This window comes from Zea mays, chromosome 8 (assembly GCF_902167145.1).
Source record: "Zea mays cultivar B73 chromosome 8, Zm-B73-REFERENCE-NAM-5.0, whole genome shotgun sequence".
Taxonomy (NCBI): Eukaryota; Viridiplantae; Streptophyta; class Magnoliopsida; order Poales; family Poaceae; genus Zea; species Zea mays.
Window position 1 is genome coordinate 135,086,471 of NC_050103.1, and position 20,192 is coordinate 135,106,662.

Genomic DNA, 20,192 nt, shown 5'->3' on the forward strand with positions numbered 1-20,192 from the left:
TTCTTAAGGACCCATTTGTCTCCGTCGGATTGGATCGTTTCTGACCTTGTTCCGGGTGAAATAAGTTGGCCCGGATTGAAATTTGATCGGGATGGCTGAAAGCGTTCGTTTGGACCAGAACCCGGAAGCAAATTGGGCCCGGTTTAGACTTTCTCTTCCTTCCAAGGCTCGATACAAACCCTGGCATCGTCCCCTCTGGATCCAATCATGACCGGTGCAAGGCGAGACGTTGGCGACATAGGAACAGGAGGCGAAGAGGCGACAGTGCATAGCCCCAATGGTGACCCTCCCCGTCGCCTTCTCACCAGTAAGGGCCCTCTCTTCCTTCCCCTCTCCTATCCCCGTGTGTTCTTGAACCTGTGAAGGAGATTGATGCAAAACATGGCTTTGGACTGGCAACTACATTTTCTTCGAGCTTTCTACAAGAGAAATCTAGTTGTTGTATTTGTCTCGTTGCTCCTAGAGCAGACGAGCCGAGGATTTGACAGCCAAGTAGAGACCAATAACTTCCTCGAGATCAGCCTGATATAGAGATAATGAGTTCAAAAATATAATCTTGCTAGAACAAGAATCAACTAGGAATGAAAGCTTGGTAGATATACATTGTAGATCTTTTCTCTTCCATTAGTCTTTGCAATCACGCTGGCAGGTGATAGTAACTGAATAGCATGTCTGAAAACGGAATAAGATCTGTCACTATCATTTCTAACAACTCACTACCTATGATGAAAGGGAAGGAGAAATCAGCTTGTGATATCGAACAATGGAGTGAGATCAGTTATGTGAGTAATGGACATCACATACATCATAGATCAGATTTATGAGATATATGCCAACTTCCAAGGACTTGCGTCTTCAAACACATTTTTGAAACCTATCACATGGAACATATGGAGAATACCAAAGAAGAATACAAAGAAAAAACCAAAGAAGAAACATATCCCACTAGACTGATATAATTTTTGAAACCTATCACATTTAAGAATGCTGCTCATTTTTTGTTATAATCGTTTGTATTTATATATTCAATATTTAGATGGTTCTTCAGTTGCTTATCCTGATAATATTCTCATCGTGCAGTACTTCTGGTTGCCCCTTTGGTGAGGGTTGCCATTTTATCCATTACTTTCTTAGTGGCTACCAGGCCGTTTAAAAATGACCAACCTCCTGGAAGTATGATGATGGATGGGTCACCTACACCCGTCGTGAAGACTCGCTTGTGCAACAAGTACAACACTGCAAAGGGATGCAAACGGGGGACAAATGCTACTTTGCACATGGTGAAAGGGAGCTTGGCAAGTCTATGATGGACAACTATATGCCACCTCAATCGAACCAAGACCCACTGGTTATTTTGTGCCTCCACCTATGGCTAACCCTGGCTTGGCCACTCTAACTAGATTCAGCGCTTCTGCCACAACCAAGATCAATGTTGATGCATCCTTTGCAGGTAGCATCATTGGGAGGGGTGGAGCTAACACAAAGCAAATATCTTTCGTCATAGGAGCCAAGCTGGCCATCTGAGACCATGAATCATACACCAGCTTGAAAACATTGAGCTTGAGGGCACCTTTATCAGATCAGGAACGCTAGCGCTATGGTCAGTGAGTTGATTGTATGTGTCAGTGGCAGTGCTCCCCCGTAGGTCAAGAACCCAGCTGATAGAACTCATCATGGTGGAGGCATAGGAAGAAACTTCAAGACCAAGATGTGTGAGAACTTAGTGAAAGGGTTGTGCTCTTTTGGCGGCAAATGCCACTTTGCACACGGTGAGAGTGAGCTGTGCAAGCCTACTGCTGCTTGAGATCCATGCCCTGTTTCATACCTCATAGTCACTAGTCAATGTAACTCTAAACTTGGCCACCGATGAAGGATTTGCTGACATCTTTAGGCCTACGCTACTGAATTGGTGTCTTCAGTCCTACTATTGAATTTACTGACTTCTTTAGGCCTTCGTTGTTGGCCAACTAAATTTGTTTTCTGTGTTTTTTATTGAATTGTTTCTTGTTTAATTGTTGTCTTAGCACCTTTGATATGTGTAGGCACTGAATGGATCTATCAGCTTTTAATTGTCTTGTTCAAATCAATACTTCGATTGACTACATGGAGAACTGCATTCAGGATTGTCTTTAGTTCGTAGTTGTTTTTGTTCCTTTGGAATCCTTACATTTTTTAACTGCATTCAGGCGTGTCTTCAATCCTGACTGAAACAAACTGGCTTTGTTGTTAGCCAGGTTTTATTCTAGAGCTGAATCTATTCTACTACCAGGTTTAAGTAAACCACTTGGATCCACTCTATCTGGGCCAGGAATAGAAACATGCGTGTTTTCAAACCGAAACAAACCAACGGGCCCTAAGAGGCCGTTCGGCAACTCAGGACCGGATCTAGACCAGGAACAATTACAAGCCAGGATTCAGTGGAGCCGACCCTTTCACTTGTTCCGGACATGTAATTAATCCGGCTGGAATAAACCTAGGGAAGCAATTTTTATCTGTTTGGTAGCAAAGGATTGAATCCTGTCACTTCAGTTGAAATCAAATTTTCAGCCACACACAATGTCACAAACAAAACTCAAAAATTGGTACACCAATAGAAACAAAGCAATTTCATGAGTCAATCTGCGCTTGTAAGCACGTCTTCATTCCTTTCAGTGAGTACATCATCAACTTCATCATTTACCTCATGAACCACATTGCTATCAAAGCCTTCTATTAAATATGCCTCACTTCATATTTTTTCAGACAATGAACTAGTGTATTCTATTGCAGAAACATGAACTGCTCATATATTTACATCCAAATGTGCAACTAGTGTATTTGTTTATATAAACCATGGATACACTTGTAAGAATGGTGACAATCTCAAGCAGAAACTGAAACTCAAACTGAAACTATTTGAATCAGCTTGCAACTAGTGGATTCTCACACTATTCAGATGCAGTGTATATCCATCATTTTCAATCAGCTTGCGGGGTTACCAGTAACTGAACGCTGCACTTTCCAATGGAAGCAAGAATGGTGGTATTGCTGCTCTTTCTTTTTCCTGTAAAAAGAAACTGATTTGGTATTACTTGGGTATTTCTTTAGGATTTGAGTAGTAGCATGTACATTCAAAAACCATTCAGAAACTGAGTAGCGTGTACTTGCAACAATTCAACTTAAATGACCTTTCCATGAACAACAGCAAAAAAGTAGCACAATCTAAAAAAACTGACTGCAACTATTCAACTTAGAAGAAAACTAGGAATATATCGCTTTATTTATGTTTTCCTCGCTGTCATTGATGCTTGCCAAGTTCCCATCGAGCAGCAACATAGTAGATAGGCGCATAATCTCTACCGAAAAGATTATAGATCGAAATTACCCATCAAATATCTACTGATGAGGATTCTCATGGATCTACATGAGCAGGAGACTGAACAGAAATAGGAGGAGATCACGTGTTGGAGCCATCGTTGTCGGACCTTAGCAGTAACGACGAACCTTAGCAGGGATGGGATGAGGAGAAAAGGGGCAGATGAGGCAAAGATGGGGCTACGAGTTCGAGGGGGCGCACCTGCATCGAGCGTCCGGACAGAGCCCCCCGTGCGGGTCTGGTTCTCTGGGCGGCGGCGATCGGACATTAATCCCCGTCGTCGTGGTGCTTAGCGACATCAAGAACACGAGGGTAGGATGCGGCAATTACTAGTGAGAAGAAGACGAGGAGGGTCACCGTCGAGGCTGCGCTGCGATGTCACTTCGCTCCGCCTCCTCGGTCGCCACTCGCCAATGTTGCGCCGTCCCGCCAAGGTTTGATCCGGAGGGTAGAAGACCGGGATTCGTACTGGGCAGTAGTGGGAGAGGAAACTTCAAACCGGATCATTTTTTTAGATTCGGGTCGAAATGAATGGTTCATGCAGAAACGATCGAATTTCAAACTGGCTCAATTTTTTCACCCGGAATTAGCCCTGGAACAGGCCAAACCGACTGAAATGAACGAGGTCTAAGGGCCCGTTCAATTGTACAGGAATAAACTAGGATTCATTCCAGCTCATCAAAATCTATATAAATTAGATAAGTAATCCGGCTAGAAATCAATCCGGGACTCTAACCCCTAGAAACCGAACGGTGCCTAAGGCCTTGTTCGTTTCCATCGGATTGCACCCGGAATCGTTCCACCTAATCAAAGTTTATATAAATTAGAGAAGCAATCCAGTTAGGAATCAGTTGACGCCTTTTTGGAGACGCCAATTACTCAAGAGAACCAGCGGCGGTGCTCTCTGCACAGGGGCGGACGGTCCGCGGCCTGGTGCGAGGCGGCGGTGCTCTCTGGTCAGGGGCGGACGGTCCGCGCGCAGGGGCCGGACTGTCCGCGGCCTGGTGCAGGAGCCCGGGTTCCCTGCCTGACGGCCGGACGGTCCGCGCCCTGGGGCCGGACGGTCCGCGCGTACGCAGGGGCGGCGGAAGATCGCCGACGGCGCCTGAATCTCGCTCCCGGGAGGGACCCCGTCGGGGAATAGAGATCCTAGGTGGTGTCTAGGCCCGGGCCGGCCGACCTAGACTCCTCTAATCGACGTAGAGTCGAAGAGAGACGAAGAATTTGGGGATCGAGAGGCTAAACCTAAACTAGACTAGAACTACTCCTAGGATAAAATGTGAAATAGAAGTTGTATTGATTCGATTGTTGATTACAAATCGGCCGTAGACCTCTCTTTATATAGAGGAGGGGGCTGGACCCTTTACACGACTGGATTCCGGGTTAATTCCGCAAATCTAGCCAACAAACATAGCACAAAACTCGGAACCCTAAACTGCTCTGCGCATGCGCGGACCGTCCGGCCCACAGGCGCGGACTGTCCAGACCGCGGACCGTCCGGCCTCAGGGCCGGACCGTCCGCCCGCTCAATATGGTGCTCAACATATGCCCCTGCCTTTTGGTGGAGCTGAGCAAACCAAAAGCAACTAACTCGATGTGATTACATCGGTTCTCTTAGGCATCCTGCCACATACTAGGATGGTACTGTTTGAGGAAACACCCATTCAAAGCCTTAGGCAAGTCCTTGCCTTGTAATGTTTGTAGCAAATAGGCGTTGCCAGACATCACCTGTTTTATTTTATAAGGGCCTTCCCAGCTTGGTGACCATTTCCCAAACTTCCGGTCTTTATTCCTTAGAGGCAGAATGGTCTTCCACACCAGGTCCCCTACTTGAAATGATTTTGCTTTGACCTTCTTGTTGTAGGCCCTGGCTACCAGGATTTTGTCCTTTTCTATTGCTCCCAAAGCTATCATCCTTTTGTCAGTCACCTCATCAATATTATCCATCATTGAATCATAATAATCGGTAGCAGTTAGATCATTTTGTCTGGCGAACCTGATAGCATTCAAACTTATTTCCACAGGCAACACTGCTTCCTGCCCATAGACAAGCTCAAAAGGAGATACTTTAGTAGCCCTATGTTTAGATATTCTATGAGCCCATAAGGCCTCAGACAAAATCTTATGCCAATGTTTAGGATTATCAGATATTTTCTTTTTTATCAAATTAATCAATGTCCTATTGCTAGACTCGGCCTGACCATTGGCCTGAGCATAATATGGAGATGAATTAAGCAGCTTAATTCTGTATAATTCAGCAAATTCACGTACCTCCTTTGACATAAAAGAAGTACCTTGATCTGTAGTTAAGGTCTGGGGAATGCCGAATCTATGAATGATATGCTCAGTTATAAACTCAATTACCTCCTTGTGTGTCATGTTCTTTAGAGCAACGGCTTCAGTCCATTTGGTGAAGTAGTCAGTGGCAACTAACACAAACCGATGCCCCTTTGATGATGAAGGATGAATTTCTCCAATAAAGTCTAATCCCCATCCTCTGAACGGCCAAGGCTTGATGATAGGATGTAATTCGGCTGCAGGGACCAACTATAGGTCGCCGAATTTTTGACACACTTGGCAACCCTTGTAGTACTTGAAACAATCAGCTATCATACTAGGCCAATAAAAACCAGACCTTCGCAACAACCACTTCATCTTTGGAGCTGATTGATGAGTACCACAAATTCCCTCATGTACTTCGGCCATGGCTAATATAGCGTCATATGGGCCCAAGCACTTAAGCAGGATGTCATTGACTGTTCGGCGGTAAAGTTCATCACTCATCAAAACATACTTGAAAGCTGTTCGCCGAATGTTCTTATCTGTCCTGATATTGGGATTTCGTAAATAATTAAGTATAGGTGTCCTCCAATCACTTGCATCGGCTTCATTGTCAGCTGAATTAATGAAAAGAACATTTCTGGTAACCCCGGACGGTCCGGCGTCATCACGCGGACGGTCCGCGACCTGGGAATTTGGCTTTGCACTGGTTATCAGATTTTCAGTTTTGTGAAACTTCCCTCTCTTTTTCCGATAACCTGATGCATCTTGTGCCAAATCATTAGCTCTATGATTCTCAACTATAGAGATATGCCAAATACTGAATTCGTCAAAAGAATGGATTATGCTCCAACATTTCTCAAGGTAACTATTTAGAGTACCATCAAAACATTGATATTCTTCTAACACTTGTTGGATAACCAGCTGAGAATCACCAAATACCATCACATGTTTTACTCCCATACCATTTAAAAGTTCTAAACCGAATAGGAGGGCCTCATATTCAGCTTGATTATTAGTGCAATAAGTTTTCAATCGGCTAGAGAAGTCAAAGGAGACATTACTTGGTGAAACAAGTACAATGCCAATTCCTTGCCCTTCATTGCAAACCGATCCATCAAAATATAAAGTCCAAGGAGTAATAGTGAGGTATGACATGTCTAGCTCATGAATATCATTAACCCGATGTTCTACAATGAAATCCGCTACGACTTGGCCTTTCATAGATTTCAATGGTTCATAGGCCAAGTCATATTCTATTAGTGCATAAGCCCACTTACCAATTCTACCACTCATAATTGGGTTATGCAACATGTATTTGATTACATCGGCTTGACCAGAAACAGTGCAATGACTAGATAGTAAATAACATCTACATTTGGTGCATGCATAAAACAAACATAAGCATAACTTTTCAATAAAAGTGTACCTTGTTTCAGCATCCACCAACCTTCGGTTCAGATATGTCACCACATGGTCCTTCCCCTCAGTTTCTTGTGTCAGAACAGCCCCAATGACCTTATCTTCAGCTGCAATGTATAATCGGAATGGTACTCCTGCTCGTGGTGCTTTTAATACGGGAGCCGAAGATAAGTATTTTTTGATAAGATCAAATGCTTCTTTTTGTTCTGCCCTCAAGCGAATTCGGCATCATTCTTAAGCCGAAGAATAGGGGTGAATGCATCAATCTTCCCAGCTAGGTTAGAAATAAACCTTCGTAAATAATTCACCTTGCCGAGAAACCTTTGTACCTCGACCTTACAGGTCGGAGGTCCCACATTCCGAATAGACTTAATTCGGTCAGGGTCTATCTCTATACCATGTTCATGTATGACAAATCCTAAAAACTTACCAGCCGACACTCCAAAAGCACATTTACGTGGGTTCATTTTCAAACCATACTGACGCATTTTATCAAAGGCTTTGCGCAAATCAGCTATATGAGAACTAAACTCGGCCGATTTGACTACAATATCATCAATGTAAACTTCCACAGTGTTTCCTAACAATTCATGGAAGATCAAATTCATAGCCCTTTGATAAGTAGCACCAGCATTTTTCAAACCAAATGTCATGACAACCCACTCAAATAAACCAATGAAGCCTGGACATATAAAGGCCGTTTTAGACGCATCTTCTTCGGCCATGAAAATCTGATTATATCCGGCATTACCATCAAGGAAGCTAATAATTCTATTTCCTGATGCATTATTGATTAATGTGTCGGCTATGGGCATGGGATATTCGTCTTTAGGAGTTGCTCTATTTAAATTGCGAAAATCAATGCATACTCTAAGTTTACCTGACTCCTTCTTCTCTACTGGCACAATATTGGAGACCCACTCTGCGTATCTGCAAGGTCTAATAAAATTAGCTTCTAATAGCCGGTGGATTTCGTCCTTGATTCGCGGGAGAAGATCTGGACGAAATGTTCTAGCTTTCTGCTTGAAAGGTCTGAAACCAGACTTAATAGGCAGCCGATGTTCGACGATCTCTCGGCTTAGTCCAGGCATCTCAGTGTAATTCCAAGCAAAACAATCTGAATATTCCTTCAATAGACCGATCATTTCATCTCTAGGATCGGTCTCCAGGGTCTTGTTTACAAAAGTCGGCCTTGGAATTTTACCATCTCCTATGTCAATCTCCTCCAAAGGATTGGCCGATGTAAATCCCTGTCCTAGTTTATCAAAATCTCTGAATTCCTCTATCATATCCCCCACAGAGGAATTAGATGATCTTTGTGTGATGGCGGACTTTCCGGTCTCATGGACCGGATCATCCGTAATACTGTCTTTTCGCTGCGGCAGATGTTCGGTCTTAACGTCCGAACTATTTTGGGAAAGACCAGACCATCCGGCTTTGGGAGCCGAACTGTCTGCGACCCAAGACTCATAAACTTTGTGAGCATTCATCATTTAAACTGTATTTAGGATTCAGCCGATTCTCCATCGGCTCTAGCATTACAGGAATGAAACCTTTCTTATCTATACTTATGAACTGATAATCAGAAAAATCTACTCCTGTGAGACATGTAGCAGTCTCATAGGTCCAGAGTACAGGGGCATCGGCCACAGCGATGCAGGCCGATACATCAGCATGTACTTGTTCTACCTCATCGCCTACCCATTGTATTAGCATTTGATGTAATGTAGAAGGTATACATTGATTGGCATGAATCCAATCTCTGCCTAGAATTAAACTGTAATTCCCTTCTACATCAGCGACGAAGAATGCGGCAGCAAGGGTCTTAGTCCCGATGGTTAATTCAACGGACGTGACTCCCCTGGCTTTAATCGAACTATCCCCAACACCGCTGAGGGTCATGTTGGTCTTGACAAGTTCGTCATCTTGTTTTCCTAATTTTCTGTATAATGAATAAGGCATTAGATTTACAGCCGCCCCTCCATCTACCAACATCTTAGCAATCGGTATTCCATCAATGTGACCGCGCACGAAGAGCGGCTTTAAATGATTTACCGATTCCTTTGGTTTAGTAAAGGCGGCTTCTTTAGGACCGAAATCGAACTGGGCAACAACAGGTTCATCGTCGCCGATAATAGTACAATCGGCAGAAAATGTAATAACATTTACATCCATACCTGGGCGTTCTGGAGAAGCCTCATAGTCGACCAAGTCTTCTCCCAGCAGGTCGTCTTCCTCCATTGATGTTGATGTGTCGTTGGAGGCTTCCTGGTGCGGTGCGGACGATCCGGACTCCGGGAGCGGACAGTCCGCGCCTGGTGCAGATTGCCCAGTCTTGCTGGCCGGGCTCCCTGCCATACCTGCAGGGTGTTGTACAAAAGTTGTTTCATTTTCTATTTTTGTGGCCGTTTGATTTTCCTCAACGGCCTTTGGTCTCCATCTCTTTTGCGGTGGCGGGTACTGTGGGTGTGTGTCATTGAATATCTTTTCCGCCTCCTTTTCCTGGCTCTCCTTCGCTCTTAGGCGCTGTAATTTCCGCTTTTGGGACCGTGTCAATCCCGCTGGGCACCATCGAGGCATGGAGTATTTTGGATCGGCTGTTTTGATGGTAGCCGTATCTTCTTTTTTGGTTATGTCGGCCGATTCACCAAAAATCATCGGCCCTTTATTGTCTTCTTGTATGACGACGTCTGCAGTACCTATTTTGATGACGTCCTTCTTTTTTGTTCTTTGAGTTGCTACAGGCATATGCCCCCCTGCCGGATTGGTCGGCCTTGAAGGCCGAGTAGTCCGGCAATCCTGTTGGGTTTGTGCCTAGTGACCGGATTGAGCAGTGCTCAATCGGTTTTGTACTGGTGGCGTCAACCTGTCAAAAACAGATGTTTGAGGTGCCCCCCAGGCGGGGTACTGTGGCATCCCAAATGGATATGGTGGCATGCCCCACATTTGATTTGGGACATATGGCGGAGGTAAATATGTGTATGGATATGGCATAGGTGGATATGGAGGTGGAGGTGTCCATGCAGGTATGTTAGGTCTCACTTGTACAATATGACTTTTCATTTCTTCCGATTGGTGGGGTGGTCCAATCGGCCTGACCTGACGCTGCTCATGAATGGGTGAGCGGGGTCGCTTTGCTGGCCGGTCACTGGGGCCGGCCTTCTTTTTTACGTATTTAGACAATAATTGATCAAAAGTTGGGTCGGCTTTAACCAACCGACCAGCTGCCTTGAACGTATTTGTTTTCCACGTACCTATCTCTAGTCGTCGTGGTTTGAAAGTACGTGGACGTTGTGAGTCCTGAGTACAGCCGAACCGTCCGCCGGAGCCCTCCGGACCGTCCGGGATACGCAGCATGGGTTCATGTATCTGTCTTCCTGTCTGTGCTTGCCCCCCAGTACTGGAGGTTGTGATGGTCACCTTTAGGGTCTCCCCTCCATCGGGAGTCTTCTCGGCTACCACTTTCCTGCAAGAAACTTTATGATCCTCATCGGCTTTTTTTAGAATTGCCAATGATTGCCTCTTTGCCTTTGCCTTTATCGGCCGTGTTTGGCCGAACCAGGACTTTCTTGCCCTCGAAGTCGATCATGTTCATTGGAAAGGGCTCTGTATCCACCTGCATTTCCTGAAATTTCATCGTCCCTCATTAATGGCCGATTGAATCTGTCGACGGAATACATTACAATCATTAGTGGCATGAGAAAATGAGTTATGCCACTTGCAGTATGCACGACGTTTTAGCTCGTCGGCGGATGGAACAGTGTGATTTATTATAATATTGCCATTTTTAAGTAACTCATCGAATATTTTATCACATTTACCAACATTAAATGTAAACTTTACCTCCTCTTGCCGTTTCTTTTGAACTGGCTGTAAGGAAGCATAAGCCGAAGATTTGGCCTGCTTCGGCCAAACCATTTCAGCAGCGTACACTTCTGCTGATTCGTCATCTGAGCTACTTTGGTCGCATTCTACTATGTGTACGTTATGACACATTGTTTTAGCAGTTTCTTTGCTCCGGCTTTCGCAAGCCAAAGCTCTCTGGTGTAACTGTGCTAGTGTAAAAAATTGGATTCCTTCTAGTCTTTCTTTTAAATAATATCGTAGACCATTAAAGGCTAATCCTACTAGCTGTTTTTCTGCTAAATGAATTTGAAAGCATCGGTTTCTTGTATCTCGGAATCTCCGGATGTAATCATTAACCGATTCATCTTTTGTTTGTCGTAATGACACTAAATCTTCCAAATCCAACTCATAGTCACCGGAGAAAAAATGATCATGAAATTTTTGTTCTAGATCTCCCCATGATGAAATGGAATTAGGAGGTAAAGTGGCATACCATGCAAACGCGGTTCCTGTTAGAGATAATGAAAATAAACGCACGCGAAATGCCTCTGTGTCAGCCAATTCTCCCAATTGTGCTAAGAACTGGCCTATATGTTCTCGCGTGTTTTTCCCTTGATCACCCGAAAATTTTGCGAATTCGGGTATTCTAGTTCCCTGTGGGTACGGGTGGTGATCAAATCGGTTGTCATAAGGTTTCCGATATGATTGCCCCCCAGGGACCATGCTTACTCCGAGCTTATCTCGGAACGCCCCGGCTATTTCTTCCCTTACTATATCAATGGCAGCCAGTGCGAGACCACCGGCTCTCTGGTCAAACATCGGTGGGGTTGGCTGGATATTAGCATGTTGTCTTTCCCCCCATTGGTTTGAGTTACGTGGTGCATTTTCATTTGCCCTATATGGGTCATAGGTTTGATCGTTTCTTTCCGGCCTCCTGGGTGGGGCCGGAAAGCTTTCCTGGGCTCTGGATCTTGAATTAATGGGCTGGTGCATTGCATAGTGTGATGGGAAGTGTTGCTGGGACGGGTGAGGATTCAGGTAATAATCCTTCTCAAAAGACTCATGCGCGGACTGTCCGGATATGTACCCGGACCGTCCGTGGTTATGTGCGGACCGTCCGTCGTTGTATGCGGACCGTCCGACTGGGTAGTTTGGGTCCTGTGCCGTGTGTGGTGGCTCAGGTGCATATCTAGGTAACTCATTAGAAATAGGCCCGACTGTCGCTGGCCCGGACGGTCCGCGCTCACGTGCGGACTGTCCGGGCATGTGCAGATCGGCTGATTTGCTGCCGATTTGCGGTTGCTTAGGGCATGTGTCCATCGGCATCCCATAAAGGGGTTGTGACTGGTCGTGACAACCTGTAGCCGATGTGTTACCCGTGTTACCTCCTAACTCAACCTCGTGCGAAGGAAAATTTGCGATACTAGATTTATCAAATGCACGTACTAGTCTCTTAAGATCGCTTTGCATACCCCCTATGATGTTCTGCATTTGTTCACGCTGATCTTCTACATAATTTCTAAGAGATTGCAGATCGTTGGTATTACTTACATTGGGGATATCTGGCGTGGGTTGGAGCGAAGCTGGATCCGTCGCCCGATGTCGGACGACCTTGTTGTTCCTGTCCACTTTGAAGTTGGCCAAGAACTTTGCTTTCGCCTCCTGGATCATCCGCTCCTTGTGCTCCTCGAACTGGAGCTGCTCGTCAGCCGGCAAGGTTTCCCAAGTCGGCTCTATGATGTTGCTTGGAGAAATATCAGAGCTATCCCTTGAACCGGCCATTGAGGGTCGATTTGAGGAGCTTAGATGTGTTTTTCCCCAGCGGAGTCGCCAAAAAGTATGTTGACGCCTTTTTGGAGACGCCAATTACTCAAGAGAACCAGCGGCGGTGCTCTCTGCACAGGGGCGGACGGTCCGCGCGCGGGGGCCAGACGGTCCGCGGCCTGGTGCGAGGCGGCGGTGCTCTCTGGTCAGGGGCGGACGGTCCGCGCGCAGGGGCCGGACTGTCCGCGGCCTGGTGCAGGAGCCCGGGTTCCCTGCCTGACGGCCGGACGGTCCGCGCCCTGGGGCCGGACGGTCCGCGCCCTGGGGCCGGACGGTCCGCGCGTACGCAGGGGCGGCGGAAGATCGCCGACGGCGCCTGAATCTCGCTCCCGGGAGGGATCCCGTCGGGGAGTAGAGATCCTAGGTGGTGTCTAGGCCCGGGCCGGCCGGCCGACCTAGACTCCTCTAATCGACGTAGAGTCGAAGAGAGACGAAGAATTTAGGGATCGAGAGGCTAATCCTAAACTAGACTAGAACTACTCCTAGGATAAAATACGAAATAGAAGTTGTATTGATTCGATTGTTGATTACAAATCGGCCGTAGACCTCTCTTTATATAGAGGAGGGGGCTGGACCCTTTACACGACTGGATTCCGGGTTAATTCCGCAAATTTAGCCAACAAACATAGCACAAAACTCGGAACCCTAAACTGCTCTGCGCATGCGCGGACCGTCCGGCCCACAGGCGCGGACTGTCCGGACCGCGGACCGTCCGGCCTCAGGGCCGGACCGTCCGCCCGCTCAATATGGTGCTCAACAGAATCATTTCGACCCATCAATCCGGCAGGCCTAAGGACTTGTTCGTTTGTGTTGGATTGGTGGGTCGGAATGATTACTAGGCGGATTGCTTCTTTAATTTATATAAACTTTGATTAGCTGGAACAATTTTAGGCGCAATCCGACGTAAACGAACAAAGCCTAAGGGCCTGTTCGTTTCCGTAGGATTGCATCAAGAATTATTCCTGTTGATCAAAACTTATACAAATTAGAGAAGTAATCCGGGCCGGAACAGTTCCGGTCTTCTATTCCCTGACAACCGAACAGGCCCTAAAGCAGCTTCAGTCAGGCCCCGGAGAAACGTCCGCCGAGTTCGTTTGCGCACGTGCAGGGAGATGCACCGGCTGGTTGCTCGTGCACGTGAATTGAGGAGCTTTTATTTTGTTTTTACTATATCTTTTAATTAAAATGTTTAATCACCGAACCGAGAGGCACCGGCTGGCTGGTTGCTCGTGCACGCGAATTGAGGAGCTTTTATTTTGTTTTTACTATATATTTTATTTAAAATATTTAATCACCGAACCGATTTTATATTTATGTTTCTGAGATTTTCGAATAAAACTAAACCACTCATACTATATATATATAATTTTAAAAATTTATGGGATTAAGATTAACATGTAATTAGTGTCTATTAACATGTATTTAGTATCTATTAAGTAATTTTAACATATAATTAGCATCTATTAATAGTTTTATATATTTATTTAATAATTTTTAACTCATACAACAAGTATTCATACGAGCAACCAAACAACATTTCTTATGAACCACGAGGAATATGTACAAATAACCAAATACGCTATATTACATGCGCTCAGCTAGGCCAATCAAAACCAGATTCACTAGATACGAAGTCAGTTTAAACCATACTAGTCGGTTGCCCGTGCGTTGCGACGGCTTACAACAATACCCACGTAAACTATCCATCAAAAAAATTCAAGATTTTTTATTGATTGTCTCCGCTCTCCGTATAATTTTTATTTGATTTGGTTAACTGATGTTATTGTTTACTCCATTCAATATGTCATGGTACAATACGACCAATGAAGTAAGCGATTAGAAAAGAGTTCACAACGACTGACTGAATGAACAAAGATTATAAAATGGGATAATTCCACTATATAGAGACCAAATAAGAGAAAGTTTGTGAGCTCAAGTTTCTAAAATAAGTCACATGAACTCAAACTTATAAAAAAGATTGTCGGCATTTCGGACCCGGGGGGTCCCTGGACCGACGAGTAAATTTGTCGCTGCGTGTCCCAGCCCAGATGGGTTGGCGCAAGATAGAACACAAGAGGGAAACGCGGCTCGTGTTATCTCGCACCAGGGGGGTGCTCGTAGTAGGGGTTACAAGCGTTCGCAAGAGAGAGAGAGCCTGTTCGTTAGCTCGTTCCCCCGCGCGACCCTCCCGCATGAAGGCCCTGGACCTCCCTTTTATAGATGCAAGGAGAGGGTCCAGGTGTACAATGGGGGGTGTAGCTAGGCGCTAACGTGTCTGCCAGGGAAGTGCCTGAGCCCTGTGTACATGCCAACGTGACTGTCGGAGAAGTGCTTGAGCCCTGCGTAGGCGATAACGTGGCCGTCGGAGAAGTGCCTGAGCCCTGTAGAAGCGCAGCTGACGGTGCTGCTGGGATCCTGCTGACGTCTCCTTGCTTCCGTAGGGGGCTGAGAGCCACCGTCGTCATGGACGCACGTGGGGAGCCATCATTACCTGTTACCGGGACGAGCCAGATGGGACACCGGTCTTGTTCCCTCGTAGCCTGAGCTAGCTAGGGGAGGGTAATGATGTATCCCTTGTGGCGCGGTCGGTCTGAGCCCAAGGTCAGGCGAGGCGGAGACTTCTCCTGAGGCCGAGGTCGGGGTCGGGCGAGGACGCGATTCCTCCTGAGGCCGAGGCTGAGGCTGAGTCTTGGGGTCGGGTGAGGCAGAGACCTCCTCCCGAGGCCGAGGCCTAAGGTCGGACGAGGCGGAGCTTCCTGTTGCGCCCGAGGCTGAAGTTGCTGTTGTCAGCCTTGCCCGGGTGGCTGGCACAGCAGTCGGAGCGGGGTGAGCGGCGCTGTTTTCCTGTCAGATCGGTCAGTGAAAGGGCGAAGTGACTGCGGTCACTTCGACCTTGCCGACTGAGGCGCGCGTGTCAGGATAAGGTGTCAGGCGATCCTCGCATTGAATGCGCCTGCGATACGGTCGGTTGGACAGACGATTTAGCCAAGGTTGCTTCTCGACGAAGCCTGCCCGAGCTGGGCCTCGGGCGTGCCGAGGGTGTGCCCACTGCCTGAGGAGGCCCTCGGGCGAGACGTAACTTTGTCCGGGACTACAGTTCCCGTTCGAGGCTGGGCTCGGGCGAGGCGAGATCGCGTCCCTTGGGTAGACGAAGCCTTGACCTGAACCGTGCCCATTAGTCTTTGCGGTTTGTGCTGAGGGTCGTTACCAGCCGTGTTTAGGAGTGTTGGGGGTACCCCTAATTACGGTACCCGACAGTAGCCCCCGAGCCTTGAAGGGAGTGTTGGTACTCGCTTGGAGGCTTTGCGACACTTTTTTGCGAGGGGACCAGCCTTTCTCGGTTATACTTTGTTCCGGTGGGTGCGCGCGAGCGCACTCGCCGGGTGTAGCCCCCGAGGCCTCGGAGGAGTGGTTTGACTCCTCTGAGGTCTTAATGCCTTTCGTGATGCCTTGGCCGGCCTGGTTGTTCCCTCATGCGACCTGATTGTAGCCCGGGTGCATGGTCAGGTTTCGAGTTTTTAGGCTGGTTTGTTGACGCTGTCAACGGTTTGGCCGTAGCCGGGTTGCGAGAGCAGCCCCTGAGCCTCTGCACGGAGCGAGAGGACGATCAAGGACTGTCTCGACTTTTATTATACGCCCCTTCGTCGCCTTTCCGCAAGGAGGAAGGGGGGGAAGCGCCATGTTGCCCTTGGAGGGCGCCGAACATGGTGTCTCCAGTGAGTTGCTAACGGGTGATCCGAGTGGACGCCCGTGCCCCGTTCGATAAGGGTCGGCTAGTGGCCCAGAGGCACGCTCCAAAAGTACCTGTAGGTGATTTGCCGGACCCGGACCCGTTTGATAGGGTCCGAGGGCTCGATGCCTCCCTTTGGTGGGATTCCGTTACAAAATTGCTCCTGATGGTCTCCGAAATGTCCTAGGGTACCTCGGAAGCGTAGCTCGAGCCTCAGCCATGTAACTGACGTACCCAGAGTCATCCCTCACTCTGCGTGTTCTGGGGCGGCTGTCGAACCCTTCCGAGGGGCCAGCCTTCGAACCCCTGATCAGTAGTGGGCGCGGAGCCCGAGTGCTTTGGGGCGGCTGTCGAACCCTTCTGAGGGGCCATCCTTCGAACCCCTGATCAGTAGTGGGCACGGAGCCCGAGTGCTCTGGGGCGGCTGTCGAACCCTTCCGAGGGGCCAGCCTTCGAACCCCTGATCAGTAGGAGGGCTCAGGGCCCGCTTCCTTCGCGGAGAAGGATCCCTTTCGAAATATCCCCTTTCCCGGTCCTTGTTAGCAAGAGAGGGAAAGGGGAAGAGGAAAAGGATATGAATTTAAATAGTGTGGCGCACCTTTTTTGACGCGGTCATTATGGCGGATGTGAAACGACGCCCGCTTCGCCTGCCAAAGGTGTCGCTTGCCCTGCCGAGGAGTTAATGCGATGGGACGGGCGGTTCGCGGGGCGGCCGCGTGGGCGGGTCGTTCGAGGAACGGAACACGGGCGCGTCATCTTCACGCCGTGGGAGAGGGCTCCCCTGTCACTTCAGGAGGGGACGCGAGCCTGCAGGCGATTTGACCGCTGCTTCCGCTCGTCTGCTGCCGCCATTACAGCCGGTCCACTTTTGGCCACATCAACCGTCGCGCCTCCTCCTGCGACTGAGTGACCCGTGATCGTTGTGCTCGATTGGCACTGTTGGGTCATGCGCAGGGCTGCCTCGAGTCGCGGCACCGGTTCCGCAGTCGAGAAGGCGCGACATTGGCGCAAGTGGCGGTGCGGTTTCTTGCACGTAGTAACCGGCGCGTCGGTTACATGACGTGTGGGCCTGGGCCTCCATGCCGGATGCGACGAAGCCGAAGGGGTGCGCCACCGCGGTGCGGTTGCACGCCACCTGCATGGCTGTCCGCCCTTTCGACCGCTGGTTTCGGCGAGGGTGGAGGAGTGCTTGTAACCGCGGGGCGGTTACATGCTCCGCTTGCGGCGATTTGGCTTCTTCCGTTTCGGGTCAGCTTGCATGACGTGTGGGACCCAGCCCCCGTGTCGTAGGGGGAGGACCCTGGAGCACGTCGGTGAAGACTTTGCCCGTGACGCTTGAGGATGCGAGTGGGGAGAGCCGCCTTTAAAATGGGGTCGATCCCCCGAGCGGTAGCCATGTCTTCGCACTCCCCTCATGCATCGCGCCCTTCCGCCTTCCGAGCCCCCGGATGGGGAGCACCCGCATTGCCTTCGTCTTGCTGCTGTTGGAGGAGCGCGACCTCGTGGGGGTTGGCGCCCTTCAGCCATCGCTTGGCTTCAAGGATTTTCATCATGCAGTCGTGCTGCATTCCCTCACCAATGGTCATCCAAGATGATGACCACCAGCTTCGTGGTGGGGAGAAGCAAGCCGGGCTGCGGCCTCTGCCCCGCCCTCAGCTTCAAGGATGTTCATCATCCAGGATGGGGAGGGGGCGCACCGAGTTGGGCCCTGCCTCCGCGTGGGTTGGCGACCGGCGTTCGGGGGAGAGGGGCATCCTCCAACTGTGTGGAGGAGGCGTCCTCCAGCCATGCAGGGGAAGGTGAACTGCTACTGCTTGGACAGGGTGCAGCTGTCCGTCCTCCAGCCCGAGCAGCGGTCGTGCCGTGCGCGGGCCGGCTACGTCCAGGCCCTCCCTACGCTGTCGGCTGCACAGCACGTCGTACGCCGCGAGGGCGGTACTCGTGTTCTGGGACGGTCTCGTTCTCGTTCTTGTAGCGAGAACGGGAGTGAGGACCTGCCGGTGCGCTTTGGGGCGGCCGCTGCTTGCTGGTGCGGTGTTGGTGGGCAGGTGGCTGCTGTCGTCGGTGCTGAGGTGGTGGTTGCCATAGGTGAGGCTGCTTCTGCTGAAGCGGTTGCCCCCGCTGACGAGACCGTCAGTGCCACCTGCGCTCTGGGCCTCCGGCTCTTTGGCTTTAATGACTGGTTCTTGTCCCCCATGAGGGGACGTGAACGAGGGCCTTCCAGCGGTAGCGTTTGCCCTGGGGCCATCGCTCCTGCTGTCTAGCCACCTGAGACGGAGGTCGTTGCCGCGCTGCTGGTGCAGCGGTCGCCGACGAGCCACCTGGAGTTTGTTGTCCCGCAGGACCTCTGGTGTGGAGGTTGTTCATACCCGCGGGAGTGGAACCGGAGTCCCGTTTGTAATGGTACCCTGAGTATGGGTGTTTGTTCATTGTGGCTATCGAGGCCTGAACATCTGGGTATTTGAGTGTAATACCGTGTTTCTTCCTCATTTTGAGCACTAGGACTCACCTGTCCGCTAACTGAACCGCTTAACCGAGTGTGAGTTGCCTTGCGCGGAAGGTGACGAGTGAGGTATCCGTATCCCAGAGGCGTAGGAGTCCCTCGGCTCGGTCGGCCTTGCCGCTCAAGGCTTCTCTTGCTCAGTTTTAGAACCTTCGGCCGCTCTGCGATGAGCTGGAGCCGGAGGCAACGGCGTCAGCGTGGACAGAGGCGGAGTCGGCTCAAAAAGAGGCTTCGTCGGCCCGGGAGCATGTGGCTTCCTAGGCCGAGGAGGTGCAGCAGCGGCGGCTGGAGCTTGGCCAGGTCGTCCGCGAGCGAGACCAATCCGGAGTCACGCCGCCGAGGCTAGGAGCCAGATTGTGGTCCTTGGGGGACAGCCGGCTGAGGCTACGGAGCGGCTAGCCGGGGTGTCTGCTCGGGCCGAAACCCTTGCGGAGAACCTGGTCGTGAGGGCCCAAGCGCGGTGCTAGCGTCCTCCTCCGAGGTGGAGATCCTTCAGCCCGAGTCGCCGTCCAAGGCTGGGCCAGGATCTGCCGAGGGTGGAAACGTCGCCGAGGGTGCTGCTGCTCCCCCTGCCGATGTCTGAACCTGCAGGAACAGTTTGTCTGAAGTATGCATATGTTTTTTCGCGGCCGCTGGGGCCTAAACATTTTAACGCCGGATTATAAAGCTGTGTTTTCTTTCCTCTTGTTTCGTGTGTTTGGACCTGTTTGGTAGCAGAGTCCCTCGTCCGAGCGTGAGTTACTTTTCGCGAAAGGTGATGAGTGAGGTATCCGTATCCCAAAGGCGTAGGAATCCCTCGGCTCGGTCGGCCTTGCCGCTTACATGTACTCTCGTCGTTTTTAGGGTTCTGCTATCAAAGCAGTCGAAGCGGCACGAAAGTCGTTCTGGCAGAAAAGTTTTCAAGCGTTAGGACTTGTACGGCAGCAGAATCCCTCGTTCGAGCGTGAGTTACTTTTCGCGGAAGGTGATGAGTGAGGTATCCGTATCCCGGAGGCGTAGGAGTCCCTCAGCTCGGTCGGCATTGCCGCTTACGTGTACTCTCGTCGTTTTTAGGACCCCGCTATCGAAGCAGTCGAAAAGCGCGAAAGACGTTCTGGCAAAAGACTTTTCCGAGGAAAATTTTGACGCAGAGGGGGTTCCCCCCTTCTAGCCCCCGAGGGAGGGTCGGGCTTTGCCGAGGCAAGGCTGATCCTTCCTTGACAGTTAGACTTTATTTATGTATGTAAAGAAAA

The 20,192-nt window shown here is 49.5% G+C and overlaps 1 protein-coding gene and 1 non-coding gene across 2 annotated transcripts; one reads left to right on the top strand and one right to left on the bottom strand.

Moving 5' to 3' along the window:
• The first annotated feature begins 763 nt into the window (after window positions 1-763).
• Window positions 764-1,804, top strand: LOC103637297 (zinc finger CCCH domain-containing protein 14). Its single transcript, XR_002264422.1, has 2 exons — window positions 764-768; window positions 1,081-1,804. It is a non-coding gene; the product is annotated as a zinc finger CCCH domain-containing protein 14 (transcript).
• Window positions 1,805-2,770: 966 nt separating this feature from the next.
• Window positions 2,771-3,821, bottom strand: LOC100381404 (uncharacterized). The gene has a single exon (NM_001174245.1). It carries the CDS (start codon window positions 3,621-3,623, stop codon window positions 3,348-3,350), a length of 276 nt encoding a protein of 91 aa, NP_001167716.1. The 5' UTR covers window positions 3,624-3,821; the 3' UTR covers window positions 2,771-3,347.
• Window positions 3,822-20,192: the final 16,371 nt, after the last annotated feature.